The sequence below is a fragment of the Hippichthys cyanospilos genome, chromosome 2 (assembly GCF_059441005.1).
Source record: "Hippichthys cyanospilos isolate Australia breed blue-spotted pipefish chromosome 2, RoL_Hcya_1.0, whole genome shotgun sequence".
NCBI lineage: Eukaryota > Metazoa > Chordata > Actinopteri > Syngnathiformes > Syngnathidae > Hippichthys > Hippichthys cyanospilos.
This window is the reverse complement of record NC_142370.1, coordinates 18,425,811-18,453,230: the sequence shown is the minus strand read 5'-3', so window position 1 is coordinate 18,453,230 and position 27,420 is coordinate 18,425,811. Positions and strand designations below refer to the sequence as shown.

The 27,420-nt window shown below is 41.8% G+C and overlaps 3 protein-coding genes across 6 annotated transcripts; 1 reads left to right on the top strand and 2 right to left on the bottom strand.

Moving 5' to 3' along the window:
* Positions 1–1,556: 1,556 nt before the first annotated feature.
* Positions 1,557–10,043, bottom strand: LOC148427700 (kinesin-like protein KIF3B). Of its 3 annotated transcripts, none has more exons than XM_088408975.1 (9): positions 9,704–10,043; positions 7,604–9,241; positions 6,673–6,774; positions 6,291–6,413; positions 6,061–6,179; positions 5,522–5,638; positions 5,143–5,248; positions 4,584–4,789; positions 1,557–1,672 (listed from the first exon to the last, which is right to left on the bottom strand). In XM_088408975.1, the coding sequence occupies exons 2-9, from the start codon at positions 8,981–8,983 to the stop codon at positions 1,630–1,632; spliced, it is 2,196 nt and encodes a 731-aa protein (XP_088265101.1). In that variant the 5' UTR covers positions 8,984–9,241; positions 9,704–10,043; the 3' UTR covers positions 1,557–1,629. The 3 variants fall into 3 exon arrangements, with proteins under 3 accessions (XP_088265101.1, XP_088265099.1, XP_088265100.1); XM_088408973.1 differs by lacking the exon at positions 1,557–1,672 and adding an exon at positions 3,492–4,459; XM_088408974.1 differs by lacking the exon at positions 1,557–1,672 and adding an exon at positions 3,492–4,459 and having other exon boundaries at positions 7,604–9,238.
* Positions 4,435–17,187, top strand: LOC148427699 (kinesin-like protein KIF3B). Of its 2 annotated transcripts, none has more exons than XM_088408972.1 (9): positions 4,435–4,560; positions 11,420–12,915; positions 13,017–13,118; positions 13,754–13,876; positions 14,626–14,744; positions 14,967–15,083; positions 15,162–15,267; positions 15,422–15,627; positions 15,723–17,187. In XM_088408972.1, the coding sequence occupies exons 2-9, from the start codon at positions 11,521–11,523 to the stop codon at positions 15,826–15,828; spliced, it is 2,274 nt and encodes a 757-aa protein (XP_088265098.1). In that variant the 5' UTR covers positions 4,435–4,560; positions 11,420–11,520; the 3' UTR covers positions 15,829–17,187. The 2 variants fall into 2 exon arrangements, with proteins under 2 accessions (XP_088265098.1, XP_088265097.1); XM_088408971.1 differs by lacking the exon at positions 4,435–4,560 and adding an exon at positions 10,713–10,829.
* Positions 17,188–17,407: 220 nt separating this feature from the next.
* On the bottom strand, positions 17,408–23,570 carry LOC148427698 (protein-L-isoaspartate O-methyltransferase domain-containing protein 2-like). Its single transcript, XM_088408976.1, has 7 exons — positions 23,202–23,570; positions 22,044–22,204; positions 21,805–21,955; positions 19,261–19,363; positions 18,970–19,141; positions 18,733–18,856; positions 17,408–18,493 (listed from the first exon to the last, which is right to left on the bottom strand). The coding sequence occupies exons 2-7, from the start codon at positions 22,197–22,199 to the stop codon at positions 17,952–17,954; spliced, it is 1,248 nt and encodes a 415-aa protein (XP_088265102.1). The 5' UTR covers positions 22,200–22,204; positions 23,202–23,570; the 3' UTR covers positions 17,408–17,951.
* Positions 23,571–27,420: the final 3,850 nt, after the last annotated feature.

Below are 27,420 nucleotides of genomic sequence, written 5' to 3'. Positions count from 1 at the left end.
AGCTGTCTGTGGTGGGAGGGGAGGGGCGTGCATATTTGTAAACAAAACATGGAACAGTGTCATGACACAATTTACATTACTACCCAAGAGAGTACATTCAATTAAAAGTAAAAACAGACTTGTTAAAGGAAGATACATTAGAACTGCCTCTGAATTACATTTGGATCAGAACTGATGTTCTGATGACATGATGCTCTGCCTGTCATGAGGTGAGAAACAGCATGTTTGTACAGTATGCATAGTGTTCAGCAAGGTGTTTGGATTGTGATTGGTTGCTTTGTTCTTTCATGTAACTCGTCCGTGAAATGACGTACGAGATGAGAAACTCCGGGCTATTCGAGGCAGCTTCAGATGATGTAATAATATGTGTACTGTATATAGCTTGACTGCAATATGGGATGAGCCTACTTGAGCCATCTGAGCTGTCTTTGGGCTGCGGGTCAGCTACATCTTCAATGGGTTACCAGTCCACCACAGGTTTATAGGTGAACAACCATTCACACTCATAATCACACTGAATGTAAATTTAGTATGTTCAATATACCTACCTTGCATAGTTTTGGAGTGAGGGAGGAAAACCGGAGTATGCAAAGAAAACCCATGCAAGTATGGGGAGAACATGCAAACTCCTTACAGGAAGGCATGAGCCAGAAGCAAAACCACAAACTCTTCACTGAAGCAGACATACTAACTACTTAGTGTGCTTTAAATACATTTACAATTCCAACAACTGGTACACTCCAATATAAGTTGGTAAAAGGAAAACATGCTTTCACTCAACAAAGAGCATTTTGTGTGGGTTCGGTTTGTAAATTCCATCCAACTGGGTCATCGTACCCAGAACCCTTGTGTCATACCACATGATTCGTAAGCACCCCGTCCGTCAAGGCTAACCATTTCAGCTGCATCACATGGCTGAATATTTTGCCAAATTGCCATCTCCAAAAAGTAATGAAGAAGGATAAAGGTTGAAGTTCTTAGCCAATCTTCAACAACTTTAAAACATGTTCTACCCTATTCATTTAAAAGGAAGTTAGGGTTTTTGGGGTCAGAGAATTGCCAATTTTAGCATTTCTATATCAGTGATCCCTTGCTTTGCAATGTCATGACAAGACTTCCTGTTGGGATATTATCAAGCTCTACTTTAAATTTCATTTACCATAAGGTGGTAAAAAGTCCTAATGAGCTTTGGGACGCCTCCCAGCATGGTTATCATTGGTCATTGACATCTGACTGAAATAGAGGTGAGACAAAGCAGTTTGATACCCTTCTAAAAGAGCCCCCCACCCATTACAACCACTCATCCTGTTGACTTACCCATCCATCAGCACCCGACATCCACTTCCTCTTCTGTTTCCTGCTTTTCTCTTCGAGCATGACAGAGCTAAGCAGAGGGCCCTGGTGTGACCCCAAACCCTGGAAGGCAAACATGGAAGTGTATTCACATTCCTCGTTGACCTTGCGGCTGGTAATGCCGCCATTCACGTTTGTTACGTGAAACCATGAGAATGACACTAACCTGTTCCAGTGTCACCCTGTGGCCACACATCGGAAACAGCAGCTGTCCAATGCTTAATCCGAATGCATGCAGGCGAATATTAACGATCCAATACGCGAGGGCGCTGGAGCCTATCCAAGCTGTCTTCGGGCAGTAGGCAAAGAACACCCTAAACTGGTTGCCAACCAATCATAAGTCACACAGGGACATAGTACTAGTCACACTGTCAAACATACCTAGACAATTTAGAGCAGTGGATCTCAATTATATTTTACAAGAAGGAGAAAACCTTTTGCGCGGCCCCATCACACACACATTCACTGCACCTAATACACATAGGATTATTATCTATAAAAATTGTATAAGTATACCTACAACCGTACCCTTTTTAACATTAATAAAAGAAACATACAAGGTAAATCAACTTTCAACGTCGAAAACAGAAAAAAAAAGACATAAAGAAGAAAAATAACCAAGATCATAAAAGTGCCCAACCAAAAAAAGATGCCAATCCTTATTTTATTGCAATGACACTTCATATTGCAAAAACAAAGCCTTTACCCTGGGGTCAAACGCGCCCTCCTGGCATCACCTCGTGTCCTCCTAGAGAGGCCCACCTCACTATTTGAGAAGGACTAATTTAGAGTGTCCCAGATTTCTAGCATGCATGTTTTTCCAAATGTGGGAGGAAAGCCACACAGGCATGAAGGCAGAAGCAAATCCTGCTACCTCTGCACTTTGAGGTAGACGTGCTTACCTGTTTGCCACCCTCATGTTACATAATAAGGTAAACGAAATACTGTCTTTACACAACAGAAAAAAAAAAAAACATTTGGACTCTACCTCCTTGCAGGTGTTTTTTTTTTTTTTTTTATCTCCAATTGCTTGTCACTGTGTTGTTTGTTCTTCTGTGGTTTCTTCTTCAACCTTGCTGTTCATCCTGCTGACAGCCCACATCTGTTTTCCAGTGGGGATGAAGACCTGAATATATTGGCATTATTTGACAGGAAAGCAACAACCTCAGCTCTGTCCTTTTCTTCAAGACCGGATTGTTCCAAACCTAATAATCTGGAATGCTTCCTTCTTCCTGTCAAGCATGTATACTGGAAATTGTGTGGTTTCTATCTACGTTCTGAGAGTCATCATTGGAGCTATACACACGGATATAATTGTGAAAATCTCTTTGTTTGGGTGTACCGTAGACCTCAAATTTCTAAATATGTGCAAATGTAGTCACAGAAACATTAAGCTGCTTGGGATGGTCTTGTATCCTTTAACATGCAAGTCTATCATTTATTTTCTTGCCTCCTGGCACAAAATATTGCTTTGTTTCCTCTGGTACATGTTTAGTGTGCTGCACGCCATGTCACAGCGGTAACTACTTTTGATCCTTTAAATAGGTCCGTTAAATATGGCTGAACACAAAGTTGGAGACACCTGTGGTGATAATTAGCAGGCACACCTTAGTAGAACAAGTCTATATGGTCAAATCCTTTTCAGTCATTTCTGCAGGGACCACCATTTTCGTGATTAAAAAAAAAACAAAACAAAAACAACTTAAAATCACAATTTAAAAGCAATGTCTGATTTTCAATGGCTATTTTTTTTATTATTATTATTTTTGTCAATTGATTAAATTCTATGTCCACTGCTGTTTTTGCTTTCTTTAACAGATGGGTGCCAATGATTTTGTCCATGGGGGTATACAAGGTATAATGTACATATGCAAGATTTGTGTTTAGTCATTTCCACCCGCCCTCCTCCATGACTCATGTGTGCCTCCCAATAGTAATCAAATATGTTAGTCTTGGTTTATGTCAAAAGTTAAAAAAAAAAAAAAAAAAGTTATGGGAGAAATTTGAATAATATTCTTGTGTTGAAAATTAAGGTTTTTTTTTTTATCAACAATCAGTCTGTCAGAAGAGTAAATGAACAAACTAGGCTGACTTTGATTGCAAATTCTGTTAAATATGATGGGAGAAAAGCATTCAAAAAAGTAACACCCTCTTTTATTGACTCTGAGACATTTGTCTAAAACACAGAGCAACACCCCAAATTCTTTTTCCATATCCTCAGAGATCGTCCCTTAAGAGAGACAATCCTGCACATAAAGGATCCAATCTGACAAAAGTACACAAAAGATTAAAAAGACATAACATAATATTAAGAGTGCTTTGTGCACAAGCTGAATACGATTTGGTAGAAGGTTGCACACATTAAAATGATTCAGGCTCAAGGATAAAATGTCTTTAAGTGTTTAGGTCTCAAGAATTCTCAACCATTATCCATGGATGTTTCAAATCCCCTATGCCAATTTCATCACAGGCCAACATGTATTGATGCAAACATGCAGCAAGCAAGTAACTTTGAAAAAATTCAGAGGTGGAAGAGTTGTGATACATTTTGTAGATTAATGGTATGAATTAAAAAAGAAGATTTGTGGCTACTTTGTGGAATACACAAATGAAAGCGATGTAAAGCCAAATTTTGAAACATCCTAACGCTTGCTTCAATTGAGAATTTCTCTGACACAACACTGCCCTCATGTGGCAAAACCGAGCCGTGGCAAACGGATGTACAGTACTCAAAATCATGACTCATGAAACGTTCCAACATATCCCCCTAACTGTAGTAATCAGTTCAATAAATAAGCAATCTAATTCAACATACGATAAAATCTAATGGAATGTTTCATGAAAACATTATTCAATACTCAAATGCAATCACACATTTTGTGTGTGTCACATTATTCGTGCATATGAAAATCATGCTTAACAATGTATGTAGTTGAGTCTTCGCTGGCTCATATTTCAGCAATAAAATGTTCACAAGAAAAGCTGTTGGCAGACTGCACTTCACTTGGGAACCAGCCCGCGAGATTGTGGATAAATCGGAGACGTAAGACTCTGAGGGCTACAAGAAGAAGTGCGAGTGATCGACTGCTTGCTTTTTCTTGGTCGACTGGAGGAGAGAAGTCATTAGAAACAATTGAATGCATCAACTTACACGGCCAAGCCAAAGTAGGAGGGAATATCTCCAAAATAGCATAAAAAGGCATAAAGGTGAGTATGTTTCTTTGGCCTACCCAGACTTTGGTTTCCTGACGCTTCCACTTGTGCTGCTGAGAGGGGAAAGGCTACTATTACAAGTTGACGCATCCAACTCAAGATCTTCTTCATCCTTAAGCGCATCTTTCAGAGCCGCCACCACCTTTGGGGCGATGACTGGCTGCTGATAATTTTTGGTGGTCCGAGACGGGAGATCCATTTCGAGCAACAGGATGTTTTCAGCCTGACAGCAGCGTTGGCAAAGACAAAGTTTGGGTACATGATGTCCAATGACTGCCTTTCTTGACATTTTCGAAACACGTTTAAGAACAAGCAACTTTTCATGCTTAAGCGGGAATAATAAAATACCGACGAGGGTATACTACAGGCTAACACAGATTTTCAAGTTACTCCTTAACTCTCGTGTTTTGTCCTTAAGTCCCTGGGTCACTTTGAATATTTTAAATGCATGTTATGTTCTTTAAGTTAATATGACCTGGAAATATGTTCAATAACCCAAAAGTGTCAAAAACCTTTTTTTTAAATGAGTGTAATCCTAATAACAAATCTTGCAATTCCTTGATGAAGTGCAGTTACTTTGTATCTCATATCAAGGCTGAGCATCATGGCCATGCGAGCGTGGTGACTCAGAGGTCTTCTGAATCCAATGGCAGACTGAGGCCTATTCATCATCCGAGGATCACTATAAACACAAATGTGTATTTAAAAGTCGTTACAGCATTGTACCATGTATAAAGCAAAAACTGCATAGCCTCATCTGTAGAAAAAAAAAAAAATCATATTGAAGGCTCTGTCAGAGTGAAGACTACAATGTACACCCATCTGTCCATTTACTGTAGCTGCTTATCCTCACTAGGGTCACTGGCTTGCTGGTGCCTATCTCAGGCTATCTCATGTGTATATGATGGGTGACTAAATGACTAAGGCACAAAAAAGTATGAGGCAACGGACTTACTGCTCAATACGAGTGATGGGCCTCAACTTCCAGTATTCATCCTCTCCGTCAAAATAAGCTCTGTTGATTATTTTGTTTTTGTCTTCTAACGGAATAAAATTATCAATCATTTGAGACCTAAAAAGAAAAACAATGGGACAAAAGGACCATAGTCATATTATGCGGACACCAATCAACATCATGTACCATGCTTTGCGTTCATTGTTGAGCGTTATTTAATACCTAGACGTCCATTAGGTAAAAAACAAGAGTGTACTGTACTGATATGCCAGATAGAGTTAATTCATACTATGTCAAATTATTCATCTAACAGCAGCGATATTTTTTTTGTTATTGCTATGATATGTATTGGTATAAGCTACAGGAGGATACCGTATATAAAATTGAGAATGTAAACAGAATTTAATTTGATCATAGTAAACTGTTTTCCTGGTTATACTGCCAAGAACAAAAAAAAAAAAAAAAAAACACTTGACATCACATTCAGTTTGGGCTCCAAGTGTACATGAGGAACCAAGGGTAGGTCATTAGCTTCATACTTGAGTTTAAGGTCCCTGGTGAGTTCATTCTGGGTCTGTTCGAGCTGCTGGCGTGCACTAATGTGTGCCTCCTGGATGTCATGGATTTCTGCCTTCACAGCCTCTAGTTTGGTAAACAACTGAGGAGCGAAGGTGAAAGCAGGATGACAAAATTCAATGTCTTTCAGAACAAGCAAGTCACTTTAAAGAGAGACACTCTGAGCAGTAACTTTATGCTCATTCAAGTTTACCTTTTTCACTTTCTTGGTTTTAATGTCAACTTCTTGTTGAAGAGAACTGTAGGTTTCCTTTAGCTCCAGGTTCTCCTCGTCTCGAAACTCCATCTCTTGTCGCATCTCTAGCTCTCTTGATTTCTGGGAACACAAATGGCTCATTTCATTATTTCACATTGATCTAAAGGTCTTCACAGAATGAAAAGAAAACCGTGAGTAGCTGGTGAGTCGGTGCTGCAGTTAAACCACAAAACCACAAAAAAAAAAAAAACCCACCAAATTTCAACCACAAAAATCTAGATTGGAATGATGCTGCATCAGAAGGCATCAGAAGAATTGCACCCTCAGCACGTAAGGGATCTTGGAGTTTAATCTGAATCTTCCTAAAACTCATTAGTACCTGTTCAGCAATTTCTTGTCTTTTTAGCTCCAGCATCCTCTGCTGCTCGTTTGTATGATCCACAATGTTTTTCCCTCCAACTAGGAGTTTGCTCTCCATTGTCTATAAGACAAAAAACAAATAGATTGTTTCTTTAAATGATATAGCAGTTTAAAGACAGAGGACGTGTGTGTGTGTGTGTGTGGGGGGGGGGGGGGGCAAATTCATTTTTAAATTACTTATTCATTTAATTTAATTATTTTTTCAGCATCAAATGGTTCAAACATTCAAAAAAATTTCTAGTTTGAAGAACTAGCAATTTCTCAGGCACTTTGATGCACTATAAGCTTTTTTTTCAGATTTGGAATAAACGGTAACCTGTATAAACCCTGCAGAAAGTAAACATTTTCTGCATGTTTGATTTGAATTGCTTTTTTCTTTTGTTAGTATGAAAAAGATTCAATTTTAGGTATTTTTATACAATTTGTATAGATACTGACAGCATTTATAGTCACTACAGTCAGTAGGGAAGGGGGGCGTTGAATGTTTTCTCTTTCCTGGAGGTTTTTTTTTTTCCCAAAAAACGAAAATTTAAAATATGTTAGATGCAACACCACTAGCCTGAACAACTATAATACAGTATTGTGTTTTTGTCCCTCTTATGGGCAGTCATTTCACATGACAGCAAAAGCAAAATGGCTGTGAAATGAAAGAGTTAATTATAATGAATGTGAAATGTGAAATCTCAAAATGTGAAATGTTAAATCTTCCATTGGCAATGAAAGGGGAATAATATAATATGAAATTGGAACGGTGTGAATCGGATGAACTGGGAATGAGTTGAAACGCATTAAAATTGGTCGCGATAAAAAAGCGGAATAACAACCTTCACACAATAAAGTATGACTTTCCAACAGTCATCAGAAAATAAATGAAGCAAGACAGGATTTACCTTAATTTTGGTAGCCAGTAGCTCTCCATCCTTCTGCTCCTTTTTCAGGTCAGCCATTTTCTTCTCCTTCTCTTGAAGAAGTTGAGCTTTCTCCTCAGCCACGAGGCTGTGATCCTCCATGATGGCTTTCCTCTCTCTCTCCAGCTTCTCCTGCTGCTCCTTCCAGTAATCCCCTTTGTTGTCCTCATCCTCATTTTCTTCTTCCTGATCCTCCTCATTGGGACAACCGTCGGCCCTGACCTTTTGCCTTCTGTTCTTCTTCCCAGTCCGCTTCTCTAGTTGCGCCTTCAGCCTTGCAATCTCCTCCTGAAACTTCCTGAGCTGGGCGTCTTTAGGGTCCTCATTGATGCACGGCGTATTCTTGATGTTCTTCGCTCTGTTTGAGTAGTGCAGTGTTGTCAAAGTCTCTTCCACGTTGTAAGATGCTGGGCCAATGTTGGCAACCATGACAGTGCGGGCATTGCCTCCAAGAGAGTCCTGCAACAGGCGTGTCAATTTAGAATCTCTGTAAGGGATGTGGCTGCTCTTGCCATCCACCAAAGCCGATATGACATTCCCTAAAGCAGAAAGCGACAAGTTGATCTTTGTTGCCTCTTTGAGTCTCTCCCCCTGAGCCCCAGTCTTGGTCTGCCTTTCACTACCGGCTAGATCCACCAGATTGAGTTTACCGACTCGGATGTGGTTCTCCCCATCCACACCCAATTCACTGCATTCTACAGTGATGACAAAGATGGCATGGGAACGGGAGCTGTGTTCATTCATGTTTGTGGAGCCCACCGAACGATTCTGATTGCCCACATTCATGACGTTCTCAATCTCCTCTTTACTCCTGGTGACAAACGATGACAGATTTTTCACGTAAACACCCATGTCCGGCCTCTCTCTCAGCTCAAGTTGTCGCGATTGGTCCTTGGAGAGCAAATCTCTGATCTCCTCCTGATAAATCTCCAGATAAGATGCGCGCACCAGGTATTGCTGATTCTGAGATCTTGAAATGTGAGTGAAGATGTGATCAAATGAGTTGGGGATAACTCCTCTTCTTTCTGGATCATTTCGTGTGCCCTCCATGGTGTATGTTTTCCCTGTGCCTGTTTGTCCATATGCAAAAATAGTTCCATTAAACCCTTGTAAAACTGAATCCACAAGGGGCCTAAAGCTTTCATTGTAGAGCTCAATTTGCTTTGATTTCCAGTTGTAGACAGAATCAAAAGTAAATACTTTTGAAGACTTGCTCGATGAAGATTCTCTTGGGTTCCGGACAATTATTTGTCTCAGTTTAACATCAACTGAGACCACACTTTCAAATGTGGCCGCTCTTTCTTTGTCATTCATAGGACGGCAACGCACCACTACTTTTATAGATTCTGAGTTAGTGGCCATTTTGGTTTGGAAGGGAGGTGTGATCGTGAGTGTGAATGGTTGTTTGTTTCTGTGTGGCAGTCCAGGGTATCCCCCGCCTTCAGCCCAAAGATGGCTGGGATGGGTACCGGCAAGCCAGCCACCCTTGTGAGGATAAGCGGCTACAGAAAATGGATGGATGGACGTATGAATGATTTGTCAACATGTGCAGGTTGGCAGCCTGTATCATATGCCCTTCTAGTGAAATCTCACCAGCTGTAAAGCACAGATCAGAACCTGCTGAAGAAACAAAGAAAATTTGGTAAAAGATTAAAAAGTAAGTAAGTAATTAGCAATTGTCAAGCCTAAAGTCCAGCACTGCAATCAAAAATTGCATTTCGTGTTAATGTGTCATACATTTTGCCCAAAGAGATGAATGCCTTCTTATAACTGTAAACATGATGGTGTTAAATCAATATTTAATATAGTCTGTGGGTTTACCACTTGCGGGGCCCAAAAGAACTATTTGGCTTTTGCCATTGCTCCAAAGTACACCCATTGGCTCCTTGGAAAACTTATGCAATACTGTAATCTACGCACAATTTTTGTGACTTTAAATGCTCAGCAGACTGCTCACACTCACGCATTCACGCCCGCACACAATATATGCATAAACATCCATCTAAATTGTGAGCGGTAGTTACAGTGTAAAGCTCAGGTTATAACGTAAATAATGTAAATAACCCAAGTTTGAACACTTACCTGAACATGGAGGTAAACTTATACCGTTTTTTGTCTGAGTATGCGTGTCATAGTTTATTATCGGTACGATATGTTAAGTAATTGACAATAACATTTCCCAACAAGATTTACGTTACACTCAACCTTCCACGAGACCCTGGAGACATTCGGCCATTCATTTGACGAAACCAGTAAACCGTGTCAAATGTTACTGCGGGCGTTTTTGACGTTTGACTTTCTTTCTAAAAAACGTCATAAGTCAACGTTTGCTCGTTACTGAGCGACGCTGACAGAATGGTTCGACTGTTAAGTATAGTCGTTACTGGTAGTTACAGCGAATGATTCACTATTAACTTGCTGTTCGAACCTAAACGCTGAAATATAAATAATAACAGAGAGGGAACGAGAGAGAGAGAGAGAGAGAGAGAGAGAGAGAGAGAGAGAGAGAGAGAGAGAGAGAGAGAGAGATGGCTCTGCCATCGATTGCTTTTCCTTAATCTGAAGAATGTGTTTACAGTACTGTAGTACGTCATGTTCTAGAGAAATCAACGTAATTATTGGGGAGTAAAGACCACATTAAATAAGTTATGTGTTTCTTGTATTCATATCATGCATTTCAAATACATCATGCATTTAAAATCATGTTTGTCGATTGAAATGTGCCTTTGTAATTTGAACTCGCTATTTTTAATTGATTACAGTCAAAAATAGACTATAGTGTTGTTCACTAAGAACATAACTAATGCAACAACCATCGGTTTGTTCGAGTTCCATGTTATCCTTTGCTACAAGTAAAACAGCTGATAACAGCTGATAATCATCAATTGAGTTCCGGTTGCCAAATATGGAATGCTGTTAAAAAATGTTCTCAACATTCACACGGTATCACCAGTCACAATGTCTTTCAAATCATTAAAATGGTAATACAATTCTGTTTGCAATTTTAATGCAGTCCAACACTTTGAGCTTTTCTGAGCGAGAACACATTAGTTTCGCCTTCACGCTACTGGAGGATATAGCTTTAAGACCTGGCAACTCAAACCAGGACCTTGTGCCTGTGAGCCAGTTGCTAACTGGGGGTCGGATTAGCTCATGTACTCTACAAGCTGCATTATTTTAACGATTTTGCTTAGTAACTCGGTCAAGGGTATGTATTCGATGTAAAGACTCTGAGCGTTTTACTTTTTTGTTTGTTGACATAGCGAATGCATTTGACCACTCATGCTAAGGTTAGGCAAGCGAAAGATGCGATGAGACTTGTAGCCTTGGTTACCTGTATGTTTGCTTTTGCTTGGTCGATTTTTGTCGTCTCATTGCCGGTTGTGGGTTATTTTTAGCTCATGCCTCTGTCGATCTGGTACTTTGGGGAAGTTTTACAATCGGAATGCTCGCTGTGCTAATTTTCTCAACGTCAAAAACTAAAAGTTCAACATTAACGGATGATAAAAAAACAAAAAAAACTAGAAAGTGGTCGCCGTTTATTTGGCTAAAATTAGTATGGCGTGTGGGTTATGGCTTACTAAACCATCTGTGCTGCCGTCAACCTGATTTCCTTTTACCACAGTTAGTGCTTGCAGTATGTTTCTGTTTATTCGTGCGACCTGGAATATGTTTCTTTCCATGACAATAACCATAACCAAAACATACCCTTAAAATGGCAAACTACAATGTCGACTACCAATCAAACTCAACTCGATTGCCATTAACATGTGTTGCTGTTGTTCTCCCACCCAATAGGTTCCGATGTGGATTCTCTTGGTAGGGTTTCCCCGACGGCCCGTTTGAAAACCAGAGAAAACCGTGTGTCAAGCTGAGCGTGTAATCCTCTGGTCCGCATCATGTCCAAAAGCAAGAGTTCGGAGTCTGTGAAAGTAGTGGTCCGCTGTCGTCCAATGAATGAAAAAGAAAAGGCAGCCTCATTTGAGTGTGTGGTGACTGTTGATGTAAAATTTGGACAAATCATTGTCAGGAACCCACGAGAAGCTTCTGCTGGTGAACTCCCCAAAGTTTTCACATTTGACTCGGTCTATGACTGCAATTCAAAACAACTAGATTTATATGACGAAAGCTTCAGGCCCCTTGTGGATTCAGTTCTACAAGGATTTAACGGGACCATCTTTGCATATGGACAAACAGGCACGGGGAAAACGTACACCATGGAGGGTGTGAGAAATGACCCAGAAAGGAGAGGCGTTATCCCTAACTCTTTTGACCACATCTTCACTCACATTTCAAGATCTCAGAATCAGCAGTACCTGGTGCGAGCATCTTATCTGGAGATTTATCAAGAGGAGATCAGAGATTTACTCTCCAAGGACCAATCGCGACGTCTGGAGTTGAGAGAGAGGCCGGACACCGGCGTTTATGTGAAGGACCTGTCATCGTTTGTCACCAAGAGTGTGCGGGAAATCGAGAACGTCATGAATGTAGGCAATCAAAATCGCTCAGTAGGCTCCACGAACATGAATGAACACAGCTCCCGTTCCCATGCCATCTTTGTCATCACTGTAGAATGCAGTGAATTGGGGGTGGATGGGGAGAACCACATCCGAGTCGGTAAACTCAATCTGGTGGATCTAGCCGGTAGTGAAAGGCAGACCAAGACTGGGGCTCAGGGGGAAAGACTCAAAGAAGCGACTAAAATCAACCTGTCGCTTTCTGCTTTAGGGAATGTCATATCAGCTCTGGTGGATGGCAGGAGCAGTCACATCCCTTACAGAGATTCAAAATTAACCCGCCTGTTGCAGGACTCTCTTGGAGGCAACGCTCGAACCGTCATGGTTGCCAATATTGGCCCAGCATCTTACAACGTGGAAGAAACTTTAACGACGCTACGCTACTCAAACAGAGCAAAGAACATCAAGAATAAGCCTCGTGTCAATGAGGACCCCAAGGATGCTTTGCTCAGAAAGTTTCAGGAGGAGATTGCGAGACTCAAGGCACAGCTGGAGAAGCGCACAGGAAGGAAAAACAAACGGAGGCAAAAGAGAAGGCCCGGTGATTGTAGCAACGGTGATGGTCGCGATGAAGAGAGCGAAGACGAAGAGGACGAAAGCAAAGGCAATTATTGGAAAGAGCAGCGAGAAAAGCTGGAGAGAGAGAGGAAAGCCATCATGGAGGATCGCAGTCTGGTGGCTGAGGAGAAAGCTCAACTACTTAAGGAGAAGGAGAAGAAAATGGCTGACCTGAAGGAAGAGCAGGAAGCAGGAGAAATGTTGTCAGCCAAAGTTAAGGTTAGCGGCAGTCGCTCATGCTTGAAAGTTCCTCTTGAATGGGACTATTCCAGAAAAGAGGCTGAATGAAATGTTTGGTGTGTGTGTTTTACTGTTTTCAGGCAATGGAAAGTAAACTTTTAGTGGGTGGGAAGAACATTGTGGATCATACCAATGAGCAGCAGAAGATGCTGGAGCTGAAAAGGCAGGAAATTGCTGAGCAGGTATTCACAATATTTTTGATGTTCTAATCTGCTTCTAGCAAGGTCCGTGTAATCGTAAGTCGCATTTGTCCTGTTGTTTCAGTTTTTTTTTTTTTCAACCAATTCCACTCCTTGTTTACTTGATTACGGTCCACTAACTGTTGTAAGTTATGTCTTATCTGCTAGGTTCACATCTTTGACGGGATCGTTAATTGCATTTTTTTTTCCAGCGAAAGGTATTAGACCACATATACCATGCAATCAAATTTCTCCCATTTAGGGCACTATTTTTATGGATACGCCACCAAGACGAGACTCAGCCCATTAGGTCACTATGCAAAGAGCCACTTTAGTTATGAATCAGACCCACTAGATGGTAACATTGCCTAAGAATGTAGAAACATAGATTGTTGAATTTTGTTCATTTTGTAGGCATCTGGCTTCTCAAATGTTTTTTTAAATGTAATCCTCCAAAATGCTTTGCCGACCGATAGATAACCTCAACAATGGAGTTTGCAGTAAATAAGTGTAGAAACAAAAGGGGCAGAACCACACTGGCTGTTGTCAGCACCATTTACTGGAATATGTGACCTTCAGACATACAATAACATAAGGTTTGTAATACTCGAGTGAGTCTGTCGTGTTTGTGTTTCTAGAAAAGGAGAGAGCGAGAGATGCAACAGCAAATGGAGTGTCGAGATGAGGAGACTCTGGAGCTGAAGGAAACCTACAGTTCTTTGCAACAGGAAGTTGACATTAAAACCAAGAAATTGAAAAAGGTAGCGCCTGCAGCTTTACTTCTGCTTCATCCAGCACAGGTTGAATTTAAGCCATGCGAAATGTAGTACAGTCAAATTTGCAGGACTGGAGTCTAATCTCAGTTATAGGTCATGGATCATGACCAAAATTCAAGCGCTTTATTAGTGCTCAGTTATGTAACCATAAATGCTTTCCTTTTCTTTAGCAGAAAAGGAACCAGTGTATATATAAGCAGATGTGGACATTTTAAAATTTTGTGTGTGTTTTGAGTGGTCCGTCAGTCATCAATCATCATCTGACGCTACGAGGAGCGCTACTTCTCGCTTAATAGTAGCAACTCGCCTAAAGCTCTAGTATTCGGCCACTTATTCTTAGGTGCGTGTATGTATGTAGACTGCGTTTACGCTTTCACGCTCCCAAGCAGATGGCAGTTTAAACGTTTCTCTGAGATTAGGGAAATCTAACCGGCCGAGGTGACAAACCATTGCCAGCAATGGCAAGTGTCGGCAGGTGACAATTCCAAAGACCCATTCGAGGTTGTTTTGTCAGTCTTAGTCTGTCGTTTTTTTAAATGTTGCGGTTTTTAAAAATTGCCTATCTCTGTATAAGCAACATGTGAACGGAACTGTCCCAAGAAGTGCCTTGATTTAATTACAGTGAATATTTATCTATTGGGAACGTCATTTAATTTTCCAGTTTCCAATTGTTTTGGTTGTTTCATTCAAATTCAGCAGTCCAACTTATCTGTGCTTGACTTTCCTCTCTCTAGTTGTTTGCCAAACTCCAGGCGGTAAAGGCAGAAATCCGTGACATCCAGGAAGCACACATCAACGAGCGTCAAGAGCTGGAACAGACCCAGAATGAGCTTACTCGAGACCTTAAACTCAAGTACGGAGTGGAGATGTTACACCTGACATTTAAGCAGTACTTTGTCTCCGCTACACACCAAATTACCTGTTTAAAATCAACACGATCAAATCTGCATCTTGAATTCATACCGAAGATACAGTATTGATGTGATCTCAGCTTACCTATTTCCCTCCATCTCCTCTTTTCACTATACCATGCGACTTCTATTTTCTCATTGTCGTCCAATTCTTTGTCTCTTAGGCAACTTATCATTGAAAATTTCATTCCATTAGAAGAGAAAAACAAAATAGTCAACAGGGCTTTCTTTGACGAGGAGGATGAGTACTGGAAGATGAGGCCCATCACACACATCGAGGAGTGAGTCGCCCAATCTTTGTTGTCCACTTGAACTTTAGAGTGTAATGTATTTGTGTGTATGTGTTTGTACATGTTCAGTGAGCATCAGATGATGAGCAGGCCTAAATCCGCTATCGGCTTCAGGAGGCCTCTCAGTAACCACGCTCGGTTGGCCATGAAGGATAGTCCTGACACGCGATACAAAGTAAGCTGTAACGCTTTTATCCACCGCAGTGAGTGTAGAAACGCAGCAAAAAATAACTTGCGCGTGAAGCAACTTTTCTCTCTGAAATTCTGCATCCGACATCATCTGCAAAGAAAAAAACATGTACCTGTTTGTTTTTGTCACATGCTCCCAGGCTGAGAACATCCTTTTGCTAGGCATGGATATGCCGTCTCGGACCACCAAAGATTATCAGCGGCCGGTTATTGCCCCAAAGGTAGCGGCGGCTCTGGAGGACGCTCTTAAGAATGAGGACGACCTTCAGGTTGATGCCTCTGGATTCAATAGTAGCTTTGCACCACTCGCCGGTGCCAGTGGAAGCCTCAGGAAACCAAAATCTGCGTAAGTTAGCCAAACATTTTCACGTAGGAGCTTTTCATTGTCACTCTTAAAAGTGGAGTTCATATGTTGACTTGTCATTTGTTCTTGTCATTCAGTCGACCAAAAACAGGCAGGCAGTCAAACACTTGGACCTCTTCGTTCGGTGTTCACAGTTCAGCATCCCCAATTTACCCGCAATCCCGTGGGCTGGTGCCCAAATGAAAGCTGCCGCCCGCCCGCCGCAAGCCACGGCTTTTCCTGTGCACCTTGCCAGTCTGGAACACTACTAGCGAACTAAGAAACCCAAGGCAGCGTATTTTGAAATCAGCAAAAGAAAACAAGGACCAAAGCTGCTTTGTAGGGGGCGCGTGTGTGAATCGCAACCACTATTTGCTCCTGTGACTATAAAGACATTCATCATCGAGTGTAAAGAGGACTCATTCCATTTAACACGGCGTGCAACATTCTACTGATATGGGCCAACGATGTTCTTGATGTATTTCCTGCTGCTTAATGTAAAGAATATACCGGTCGGAAGAGTTGTTCTGTTCAGCACATTCCACATACAGTAAATGAACAAATTGAGATGAGGCCAAGTCAACCCCATTCCGCAACACGTTGTTCTAAAAATTAGAATCTAATATGTTCCCAGATACAAAATGCACTTTTGACAGCGACACACTAACTCGTTTACGGCCACACAGCAAGCTGTGATGCACTTGAAGTTTGAGCTGTCTGTGGGATGTGTCCACACACAATCAGGGCTTTCTCTTCCGTGCACATCCACACGCTTAAATGCTCATCGCTGTTGATTGATGCTCATCACGACTTAAAATGACTTTAACGGGCACTAATAATGCAGAGCCACAGTTTAGGTGTTGATCCAATCCAGGCATGTCCATTTTTCTGCCTCCATTGGCTGGAGGAAAATATTTACTGACTGCCTGATGACATTGTAGAGACACTCACCGCACCTGCACGGAGTTAGAGTTCTTTGGCTGATTGGGGTACATTCACGTGTGCTTTTGAAATGTTTCACAAAATATGAATGTCAGAATTCAGCATGTCACACGTTTTTATTTAGTTTTAGTTCTTCGGCTTGACGCCCAGTAGTAAAAGTCTGAAAGCTTGACAGTAGTAGTAAAGCATTAACACTAGCGAGCTCAACTTTATTCCTATTCGGTATCCGCTTCGCAATGTGGGTTTATTGTTTTTTAATCCATGAACATGTCACAAGCAATATATTGCGTAGCCTGCTGTTCCCTGTTTAAGTGAACCCGTTTACTCTTTAATATTCCTCAAGACATTCCGGCAGAAAGTAAAGAGTAAGACGTGGAATTGAAATGTTGAGAATGTAATGTTGTTGATGTGTAAACATGGAGATGTAATCATTTTGGAGGTTAGCTTGCTGCAAGTCTTCACTTGTCACTTTACTAATACTGTATACACAAGACGGATCCTATTTTGTTTTCGTTTCAAAATTTTGGCGACGAATAGTGAACACAATGAGTTGAACTCATACAGTAATAATCACTGCTTTCAATAAACTTGCTTTTGAATTCATATTTCATAGAACGCTCACAGATGACAATTTGCAGTCATTTGATTAAATTGGGTGTCACTTGGGAACTGGAGAAAAGGAAAAGATTTTTTTTGGTTTCCTTATCTCTCTTGAAGAATTGATTTTCTGTACCATATTCAGAATCATATCAGCCATTGTGCTTGTTGGGACGTTTTTTGCTTGAGCGATGTATTAAATGATTCAGAAAATCATATTAGAAGAGTTAAAGGAACTACATACTTATTTTAGTATAATTCACTTTATTACAGCAGTCAATAATACAGGTCAATTACAAAAAAAAAAAAAAATCACCCATTCAAACATTTTCTGTGAAAACGGTCATGATCATACACACTCAGCAGCAAATTACAAATGCACAACAAATAAGACCAGAGCTGTTAAGCATATTTTACACCAGAGTTAACCAATATGGTGCCCATAGGCACCAAGGTTGCCCCACGAGACTTGTATATTTAGTTCACCAGTTAGGTGACTTTCTTAGGAATGCCATAGAAGTGATTATAGAAATGAAGTGATGCATATTGATATTTATTATCATGATTAATCATTAAATCATAATTTAAAGCAATGAGCATTTATACCTAATTCCAGAAGTGTGTATTAAAAGGGGCATCCCATCAATTGGTACCTAAGAAGCAGCAATGGGTTTAAACAAAGTTGGTGACCCTTAAGTCTACCATGAGGCAGGGCTGGATGATGTCAGGCATGTCGTCCTGCCTTCTCCAGGCGAGAGGCTGGGCTTGAGTCTCTGTTGGCTCATTGCTTACTTGTTTCTGTAGTACAAGAGGAACCTCTTCAATGGCTCGGGCAACGGTAGGCCCAAGATCCTCTCTCGCAACACATTAACAGCCGGCTGAACTCGGAGAAGCTCCCCGGTCTCCCTCTCCTCCTCCTCATCCTGCTCCTCTTCAACCTCTTCTTCCACCATCTCCTCTTCCTCCATTACAGCCCTTGCGCCTCTCCTACTTCTTCTCGTCTCTTGCCTCCCCTCCCTCTCAACCGCCTCCTCCTCGTCCTCCGCTCTCCCTCCCTGATTATTGTCGGTGTCTGGAGAAGAGAGGCTCATGCCGCTGCCGACCACCTGACGGGTGGCCAGAACGAGGGCGTTGCAGCGGCGCCGCTGGACACGCCGGCGCTTGAAGCGAGGGCCGTACTTGTGGAGCCCGGCCACAGCTAGACCCCTGCCCACGCTGAATGAGGAGCCGCGGCTGCGCGACTGGCTTTCTCCTCCGTCCGTGCTCATTTGCAGCGTATGGCGGATGCAGAAACGAGCGAGCTCTTGTAATGTCCGTACCTCGTACTTGGCTGCAAAATGAAATAAGAGTTATGGTACAAGTCCAGACTAAATACAATTTATAACCCCTGACCCCCCTGGGTTTATTAACAGGTGGTTAACCTCAAAATGGGTGACACTTTTATTATGACAAAGAGATAATAGTGATTTTTGGCTTTGCCACAAGACAGGCCTAGCAAAATTGTTCATTCCCAGGTTTTTTTTTTTGGATGCACAACTTTCCAACGCCAAAAGTTCAAATGTGACTTACGCAACGGCATGGTCTTGGGCTTGCCATTCACACTCTGTTTAGGCAGTATGAGAGGAGCAAAGGACACAGAAATGATTTTTTTGGTTTCCCAGCTGTTTGGTCCTGTGCGGGTGATCTTGGTCAGCTGAGAAAAATACAGCAGGAGTTATTATGGACACACACGTACAGAAATATACTTTCTGAGGTCATTTCCAACAGGGTGCTTTCCATTCATTAGCTCCACACCAACAAACTAACCTTTTCCTCAAGAGGCATGACTAAGATGCCCCCCACCTTGATGAGGTTTTTCATGTATTTTTCGTGGTCCTTCTGCACCCCCGCTCCACAGTACACCCTGTCGTACTGGCGGCTCTCCGGTGGGATCTCCAGACAGTTGCCTACCACAAAGGATGGCTCACAGAACTCAAATCTGTTTAAAGGCAAAGATTTAGATTCATTTAGATTTTGAATCAGATTCTCATGCCACATTTGAATGCGGTGATTACAAACTAGACAAAGTAACAAAACAAAAAACATTTGGATGCTCACTTGTCAAAGCTGTCACTGGTTTTGATGAATGAATCAAGCTTCTGGTAAGCGTACTCGATTACATCAGCATGTAACTCAATCCCATGATTTACTCCAAATGGTCCTGGAACAATTCACACAGCCACATGTCATATTTTGTCTTAACTGTACTAACAAACACCTGCATTTTTACTGTGATAAATATGATCAGGGACCAACTCCTGAGACTACATACCATAACTATACACTCTCTTAATGTCTAGAGCTTTTTTTTTTTTTTAAACCCACTATCCAAACCCACTATAAAGCCGCCGCTTTATCCAGGGTCGGGTCGCGGGGGCATCAGGTTGAGGAGGGAAACCTAGACCTCCCCGACCACTTGGTCCACCTCCCTCGGAAGGATCCCCAGGAGTTCATTGACCAGCTGAGAGACAAAGTATCTCCAGCGTTTCCCGAGTTGTCCCTGGGGCCTCCTCTCAGTGGGACATGCCCGAACCTCCCGAGAGAGGCATTTGGGAGACATTCTAACCAGATGCCCGAACCACCTCAACTGGCTCCTCTCAACGCGGAGGAACAGCGGCTCGACGCCAAGTCCCTCACGGATGACCGAGCTTCTCACCCTATCCCTAAGGGAGTGCGGAGGAAACTCATTTAGGCCACTTGTACCCGGAATCTCGTTCTTTGGTGACGAGCTGTGGGTCCTAACCATGGGTGAGGGCTAGAATGTGGTTTGACTGATAAATTGAGAGCTTCGCCTATCGACTCAGCTCTTTCTTCACCACGATAGACCGGCACAGAGTCCGCCTAACAGCGGACACTGCACCGATCCACCGGTCTTATCTCCCGTTCCATTCTACCCCCGCGTGTGAACAAGACCCCAAGATGCTTGAACTTAAAGGCTGGCTGGGTAGTGGCTCTTAAAAGTGCATTGCAATATATTGCCATACAGGTAAAAAAATCCATGGGATTCTTTTTCAAAAAAAAAAGCATGTCCCATTTTTTCATTTTAACCATGCTCTTGACTGTGATAATATGTCCCCAGCAGTTGGGAATACTCTTTCATGTGGCAGGAATACACAAGTAGCACTTTGCCACAAGTTCCAGCACAGGAAACCGGAGACAGTGCTCTTCAAACGTAAATGACACAGATCTGTGCATCACTCGTCTTGGGAAATAAAAAAACAAAATACGACAAAAACCTGAGAAATCTATTGTAATTCGTCAAAAGCAGCGAAAACTCGAGATAGGGTCACTCCTGTATGTTTTTCACTCTTCATATCACAAAAAATATTTAGCTTATAAAAGAATAGAAGAAAAAAAAAAAAACAAGACTTGAAATTTCTAAATTTCCATTTAAACGCAACATGAGATTCTACTGCTCGTTAATGTGGCTGCTCGGATATTATTGCACTTCTCGGAAACACATACAAGAGTTTACTGCCAAAAACTTGAAAAGGAGAATTTTCTTTTTCTGCTCTTTGTCCTCCTCCCCTGCCACCAGTTTAGCGAAAGGTAATGTTCGTCCCTCTTCCAGGGCCAGAGTTGCCCTCCGGGGTAGACGGCCCTCACACGTTGGCTCGAATTGGAGCCCGCAGCCGTGAAAATAGACCGGGTCCACATTTTATTTGATTTAAAAACAACACAGCAATCTACCGGTCTCTCTCCCGCCACGCAACAACTTCCTCTCCTGCCGCACATACGCCTACCCCACACTCACTCACTCTCTCTCGCTCGACCAATCTCTCACCATACATACACCATACATGCAACACTATTATAACAATGTCGTGTTTTTAAAGAGCTTGGAATAATTTATGTGTTATGACAAAAATCATGATACAAAAGCCACTCCGGAGCGGATAGATATAAAAACGAAATATTATGAACATATGGTGTTTCAAAACCGATACGTGATATTTTGGAAAATGAATGTCGTATTGCAATATGCGAATTGCATCACTTCGTATTACAATATATCGAGATATGGATATTATCGCCCAGCCCTACTTGAACTCCTCCAATTGGGGCAGGACATCATACCCGAGGAGGAGAGCGCGATCCACCCTCTTCCGACTGAGGACCGCGGTCTCAGATTCGGAGGTGCTGATCTTCATCCCAGCCACTTCACACTCGGCTGCGAACTGCTCCAATGAGAGTTGGAGGTCACGGCCTGAAGAAGGCAATAGCACTACATCATCTGCAAAAGGCAGAGATAAAATGCTGAGACCTCCCAAACCGGACCGCCCCCCCATGCTTTGACTGCACCTAGAAATTTTGTCCATAAAAGCAATGAACAGAATTGAAGGCAAAGGGCAGCCTCGCTGGAGTCCAACCCTCACTGGAAACGGATTCGACTTACTATGTGAAATGCGGCCTAAACTCGGTGACATCTGTGATACAGGGACCCAACTCTCGAAGAATCCCCCCCCCAGTACAAAATATTTCTTGCTTCTTCCTACTTTCAGTCAAAGTTGGATGAAAATGCTGCTAAATTCATGCCATGACAATGGCGTATTCCTCCACAGAAGCCTCATTCGCATTGAGCAAATGTAGTCAATTACCTACCGAGTATGAGGCCCACCATGGTACTGAGATAGCCTGTCCCGCTGCCAAGATTTAGGAAAGAAATACGAGGATGGAGGTCCAAAGCCTCCATCACCTCAGAGTAGATACATGGAGCTGACAAGTGAATGTTCCCATGTCGCCAAGCCAAGTCCTAAAAGATCAACAAAAATGAAGCAAATCAGCAACTATGTCACAACACATACATACCTGATTTATATACCGTCTGTCCCTTTGCTAACCTTGTAGGCATTCTCCCTGTATTCATCGAGGTAATAGTCGGCACGGTCAATGGCACGAAAAGCCCGCTCTACCAAGTCCGAGCGGATGTAGTATGCTTCCTTCAGGTTGTCAATCAAGTCATCATTGTCCTCTCCTGCACTCACAGCTCCACCCATGATGCCTGAAGTAGAGGGGAAGAAAATGTTGCAGTGAACATTTGGAACTTGTGTTATCTTAGGAAGCTATTCTGAGACGATGCAAGAAGCACGTGAAATGCACAAGGTTTGGGGTGAATTATTTTGAACCGGGTTTCCCAAGTAAACACTTAAACTATTGACGTGATAGTACACATTTGTTGTTTGACAATAATAATCAGCCTTCCGAGGAAAAGACTATGTGGCTCACAAACAGTGCTCATACCCGTGTTTTCTTGTTTAACATTCATTGTACACGTTTAAATCGGGATTTGGGGCCTCTTGAGGCGGAAATTCTGGTTTTGGCAGCAAAAGCAATTGCAGGTAGGTGTGAATGAATGCAGCCTTTGTGCGGCGTTAAAAACAACAGCCTGGTTCAGTACAACAGGCCAAAGATCACAGGGTGCACAAACTGACCGCAAAGCCATTAAAGAACAAAAAACAAATGTGAATAGCCCCGTTTGGTTCCACACATGGGAACATAGCTGGTTAGTGAGACATCGGTGCTGCTATCGGTGTATAAAATCGCGCTTCAATAAATTCCGTGATTACACAAATCACCATTGGCAATTAAAGAGGCCACCGAGCGGCGCTGTGGGTTAGTAGGATACGGGGAGGACCCACTTCCTGCAAAGCTCTGCCTTTCGACCTTAATAAACGCAGATTCCGAATACGGTAGTAGCATTTCATAGCTATTCCACGGACTATATCCATTTCTTAACCGATATGCAGACGTTTAACCGATCGCCACACTCATTCATCGCCTCAGCTGCAAATTTACGTCACTCAGGTGCTCGAGGACTTGAACGTTCACATTCAAGATCGCGGTAATCGCCAGTAACAAGGCAAATCATTCAATCTGACTGTGTTCAGACGAGGTCAAAAGAATCCAGCGTCGTCGTCTACGCCAGAAGGGAAATACGATGGAGACGCAGACAAAACATCTAGTCAATGGCTTGCAAGCGAAGTTGGGAGTTTACGTACCTTAACGCGCTGCTGATGAAGCTTTTTTGATTGAGATCTCTACAACAGCCAGCCTCTTGTTATTCGCGGATCCAGTCAAAAACACGCCACTGCTGGATGTAAACATTGGGCCATCTGACGCTCTGACGTCACACGCAGGGCACGTAAAGTGCTCAGCCAGGAGGCGCTCCGCCACGCGGTGACAAATCGAGTCAACAAGCGCACGTTCGAAAGTTTTGCCGTCCTAAACAAGAAATTTGGCATTCGCAGTGTTTTTAAGTCGCACGTCTCATTTCTGCCTTTTCGTGGTTAGGTTTGTCAACATCTCAATTGACGAACGAATAAACAATGCGGTGTCTCTGCACAATCCGGTTGAGGCGGAAGACGATTGGAAATCAAATGGTCACGTGACATGCTGACGCAAGGTGACTGCAAACCAATCACTGGAGAGTATTCACTGGACGCGATTTTGGCCGGATCCAGCCCACCTGTTTTTTTTTTTTGTTTTTTTTTTTTTTAAATCTGTCATACGCGTTGGTCACCTAAAATTCACACCGACATGAATGTCGTTTTGCACAGCTTTATTCGGCTCCTCTCTGCAATAGAGGGATTCACAATTTGACTTTCTTGAACGGACTTCGTGGTAACGTCATAGCACTGTGCGTAGTACGGAAGCCGACAGAAAGTGTATGCATCATTTCATTTTTTTATTTCGATTTGACCTTTTATAAAAGTCTAATTGTAGAATATGACATTCGCGAGTCTGATAAAATTCGTTTTTTTATGGACACACCGTTTAGAAGACATTCTCAATGAACCGATGCTGCACAGTAGAAATGTTTTTTCTCTTTGTTGCCACATTAGTAAATGTACAGTATAAATATTCAGCCATTTTGTAGAAATGCCGCTTATCCTCACAAGGGTTGCAGGCTTGCTGGTGCCTATCTTGGCTGACTTCGGGCAGTAGATGGGGGACACCCTGGACTGGTCGCCAACCAATTGCAGGGCACACAGAGACAAATAACCATTCACGCATACAATGACACCTAAGGGCAATTTAGTACTGTATGTCCAATATACCTGCCAAGCATGTGTCTGGAGTGTCGGAGGAAGCAGAGTTGTCCGGAGAGAACCCACACAGGCTCAGGGAGAAAATGCAAACTCCACACAGGAGGGCCAGAGGTGGATTTGAACTCAGGTCCCTGGCACTGTGAGGAAGATGTGCTAACCACTGCTCCACCAAGCAAACCTAAGTGTTTAAATATGTAACAGTAAAAACTTAACCCAATGCAGTTCCATTCATCACGTGTTATTGAGATGACCTAATCAAAACAATAACAACACAATGATCATTTAAATCAATTCTAGGGCATGCTGTGTAACTCAAGTGGCGAACACACACTCATTACAAAAGAGATGTGTAATGCCCTTATTCTATACAACTAGGTTTGGCTAGTTGGATACCCTTATGGCTTATGACCCTTATGACACGCAAGAAAGGGTAGCCTTCACAACACAAACATGTGGCAAACAAAGAAAACATAGAACAATGAAATCTAAAGGTCTTCTATTAAATAGTTAGAAACAGAAAAATCAAATTTTGTCCCTAAATGTGTGTGCGTGCAGGTTGTATTTGTGTGTGTTCTTTTCTAACCAACAAAGGCAATAAAATATACTGTACTAAGGTCATTCTAGAATTGGAGGACATTTGATGTCCCACCCATCAAATTTTCAATCATTCACAGTCAAATAGATAAACAGACAGTTTTTGAGTAGGTTTACTTGTCCTGAGACCAAAACTTTAAAATAAAAAAAAAAGAGAGAGAAAAGAATACCTGAAAATCATTTTAAAAATATTAAATACATCTGGAGTATCCCCTAAAATGACATTTTTCTCTTGTCCCACACCCTATAATGACCAAACTGAATCTCAAATAAAAGTTCGTATGGAATTTAGATGTCATACTCTGGTTATTATTTTTTTTCATTGGTGTTTCTTGCGATTGTGGGATTTTTTTTTTAATAAACATAACTTTTCAAATAATAATTATTATTGATGGAACGTGTGTCCCACAACATGCAACATGTTGTAACCATAACCTTTTAAGCATGCTTGAAGAAAGCAGTGAATTACACGATACGCTGGATTTGGTACCATCAGTTGGGTAGAGCAAAGTTATGTCTACTATTCTATTTGTGTGTACCACATGCAACCATGTTATGCATATCATCAGAAGAGGACAATGATTTATTTATTTTTTTATTTATGTTAGTAAGTTTATCCTATAGATCTGCAGTAACAGCTAGCAAAACATATTTTCTAATCCCAAACAAAATTATTATATTCGCTGAACTGAGTACTGGACAACTTTATAGATTTTATACTGGAAAAATGAAATAACTAACACAACCAATAACTCTTTGGCTTAGCTAGCGTCAAATTTAGGTTACCCATTACCCACCACTCATGATTAACATTAGCCTCATGCTAGTCATCAATTAGCATCCCATTTTCCACAATAAATGACACAGCATATCCAAATGGAATCAAACACTCTATGAACTCCAATTGGGTTGAACAAATTTGTTAACCATGTAAAGGAATATAAGAGTTTGAGCTTAAAGTAGTTCATCAGATGTTGCTACATTCTGTGTATGAGAGTGTGAGACTGTAAAGTGAACAAAACAATATGGGGTGTAAGGGAGTGTAAGAATGGAATGTTTCAGAGCAAACGGTGCTAGTCGCGGGGACGAGATGACCTTGGCACCTGGTGAAAAATAACTTTGAGGAAAACTACAACCAGAAGGAGTAAGCAAGCGATTCTGCAGGGGAAGAAAGACCAATGAAAGCAAGCTAAAGTTAACTGCAGTATACACATAGCCAATAAAATAATGGCAGGATGCCTTTGTTGATGTGCCATTTGCATATTGTGTAGTATAACTCATTGCTGGGCAACTCGGATGGAGAGTACGCCTGCTGGTGGCAACAGAGGCGTAGTACAGAGCTGTATTGAGAGGGACCCGAGACCCAGGTGCTGTGTGTTAGGAATGAATCCACTCGTGTGTGAAAATGCCGGCTTCCTGATACCTTTCTATTGCAGAACGAGCGCGCAAATTGTTGGATGAGTGGCAGTTGGGTAAAGTCACAAATTGGAGTCAGATTACTAACTTGAGTTCATGTTGATTTAGAAATAAAATTCCAACACATGCAATTTAGCAAAAACGAACAAACAAACAAACTTATTATAGCACGTTAGCATGTTTTCAAGCAGAACCTTCGCATACTGGGCGCATCATATTCATCAAGAGGATGAATATTATAAGCCAACACTTTGTTGTCTAAGCTATCTGGCAAACAAGCACAGAGGTATATATTGATATGAGGGACTTCATGATAAATATTGTGGCGGGAACTAGGGCCATGTCTCTCACTCAGTAGGCATGTTGCAATGAACCTTTGATGCTTTGAACCTGTTGGCTTTGTCATTGTTGATTTGGATAGTGATGTAAGAGTTTTGTGATGGCATGCGAAGAGTAAAGACGTACACTAGCACAACAACATGTGGTTTCTTCGTCCTGCCACAGTGTTATTTTAACTCCATAAAGGGAGATAGCTTGTGCGGTATTACCTCATGGCATAAATTAGACAGGTTTAGCAACCATTCATTTTAGGTGGGTTACAGATAAAGTTATGAATCAATTAGGGACCACCGAAAGGAAAATCGATTCAAAGTCATTGATCATCGTTTTCAACCCTGCCTTAGTTCGTACTGTATTTGAGAGGTCCACATGAACTCGTCAGAAGAAAGGGAATTGCCTATGTATTGTAGCTGAAAGTCTTTACGTAAACGATTACAAACCAGACAGTACACGCGAGACACAACTTTACTTTCTTTTCCACTAGAGGTCAGTACAATCCAACATGAACGCTGCATCTACAGCGAATGTCGTAACCAATAACAAACAGATGCCCCACTTTGTTGAGCAAAGCGTACAGATATGGCTACCGCTTGTTCACAATGATCTTAGTCATCGTTGACAACTTGATTGTTATAACATGCAAATTTTAATCTAAAAGGACTTTATCTCATCCACTGTGGTAAAAGATTACAAATGAACCAGCTTTTGACCACACAACACTTTCCACTCTATGTGGCTCTTCTCGCACAGTAAAACGTACGCACATGCACATTTCAAGCCACGTGTAATGGTGTTTACCGATCAATTTTCACCAAACACA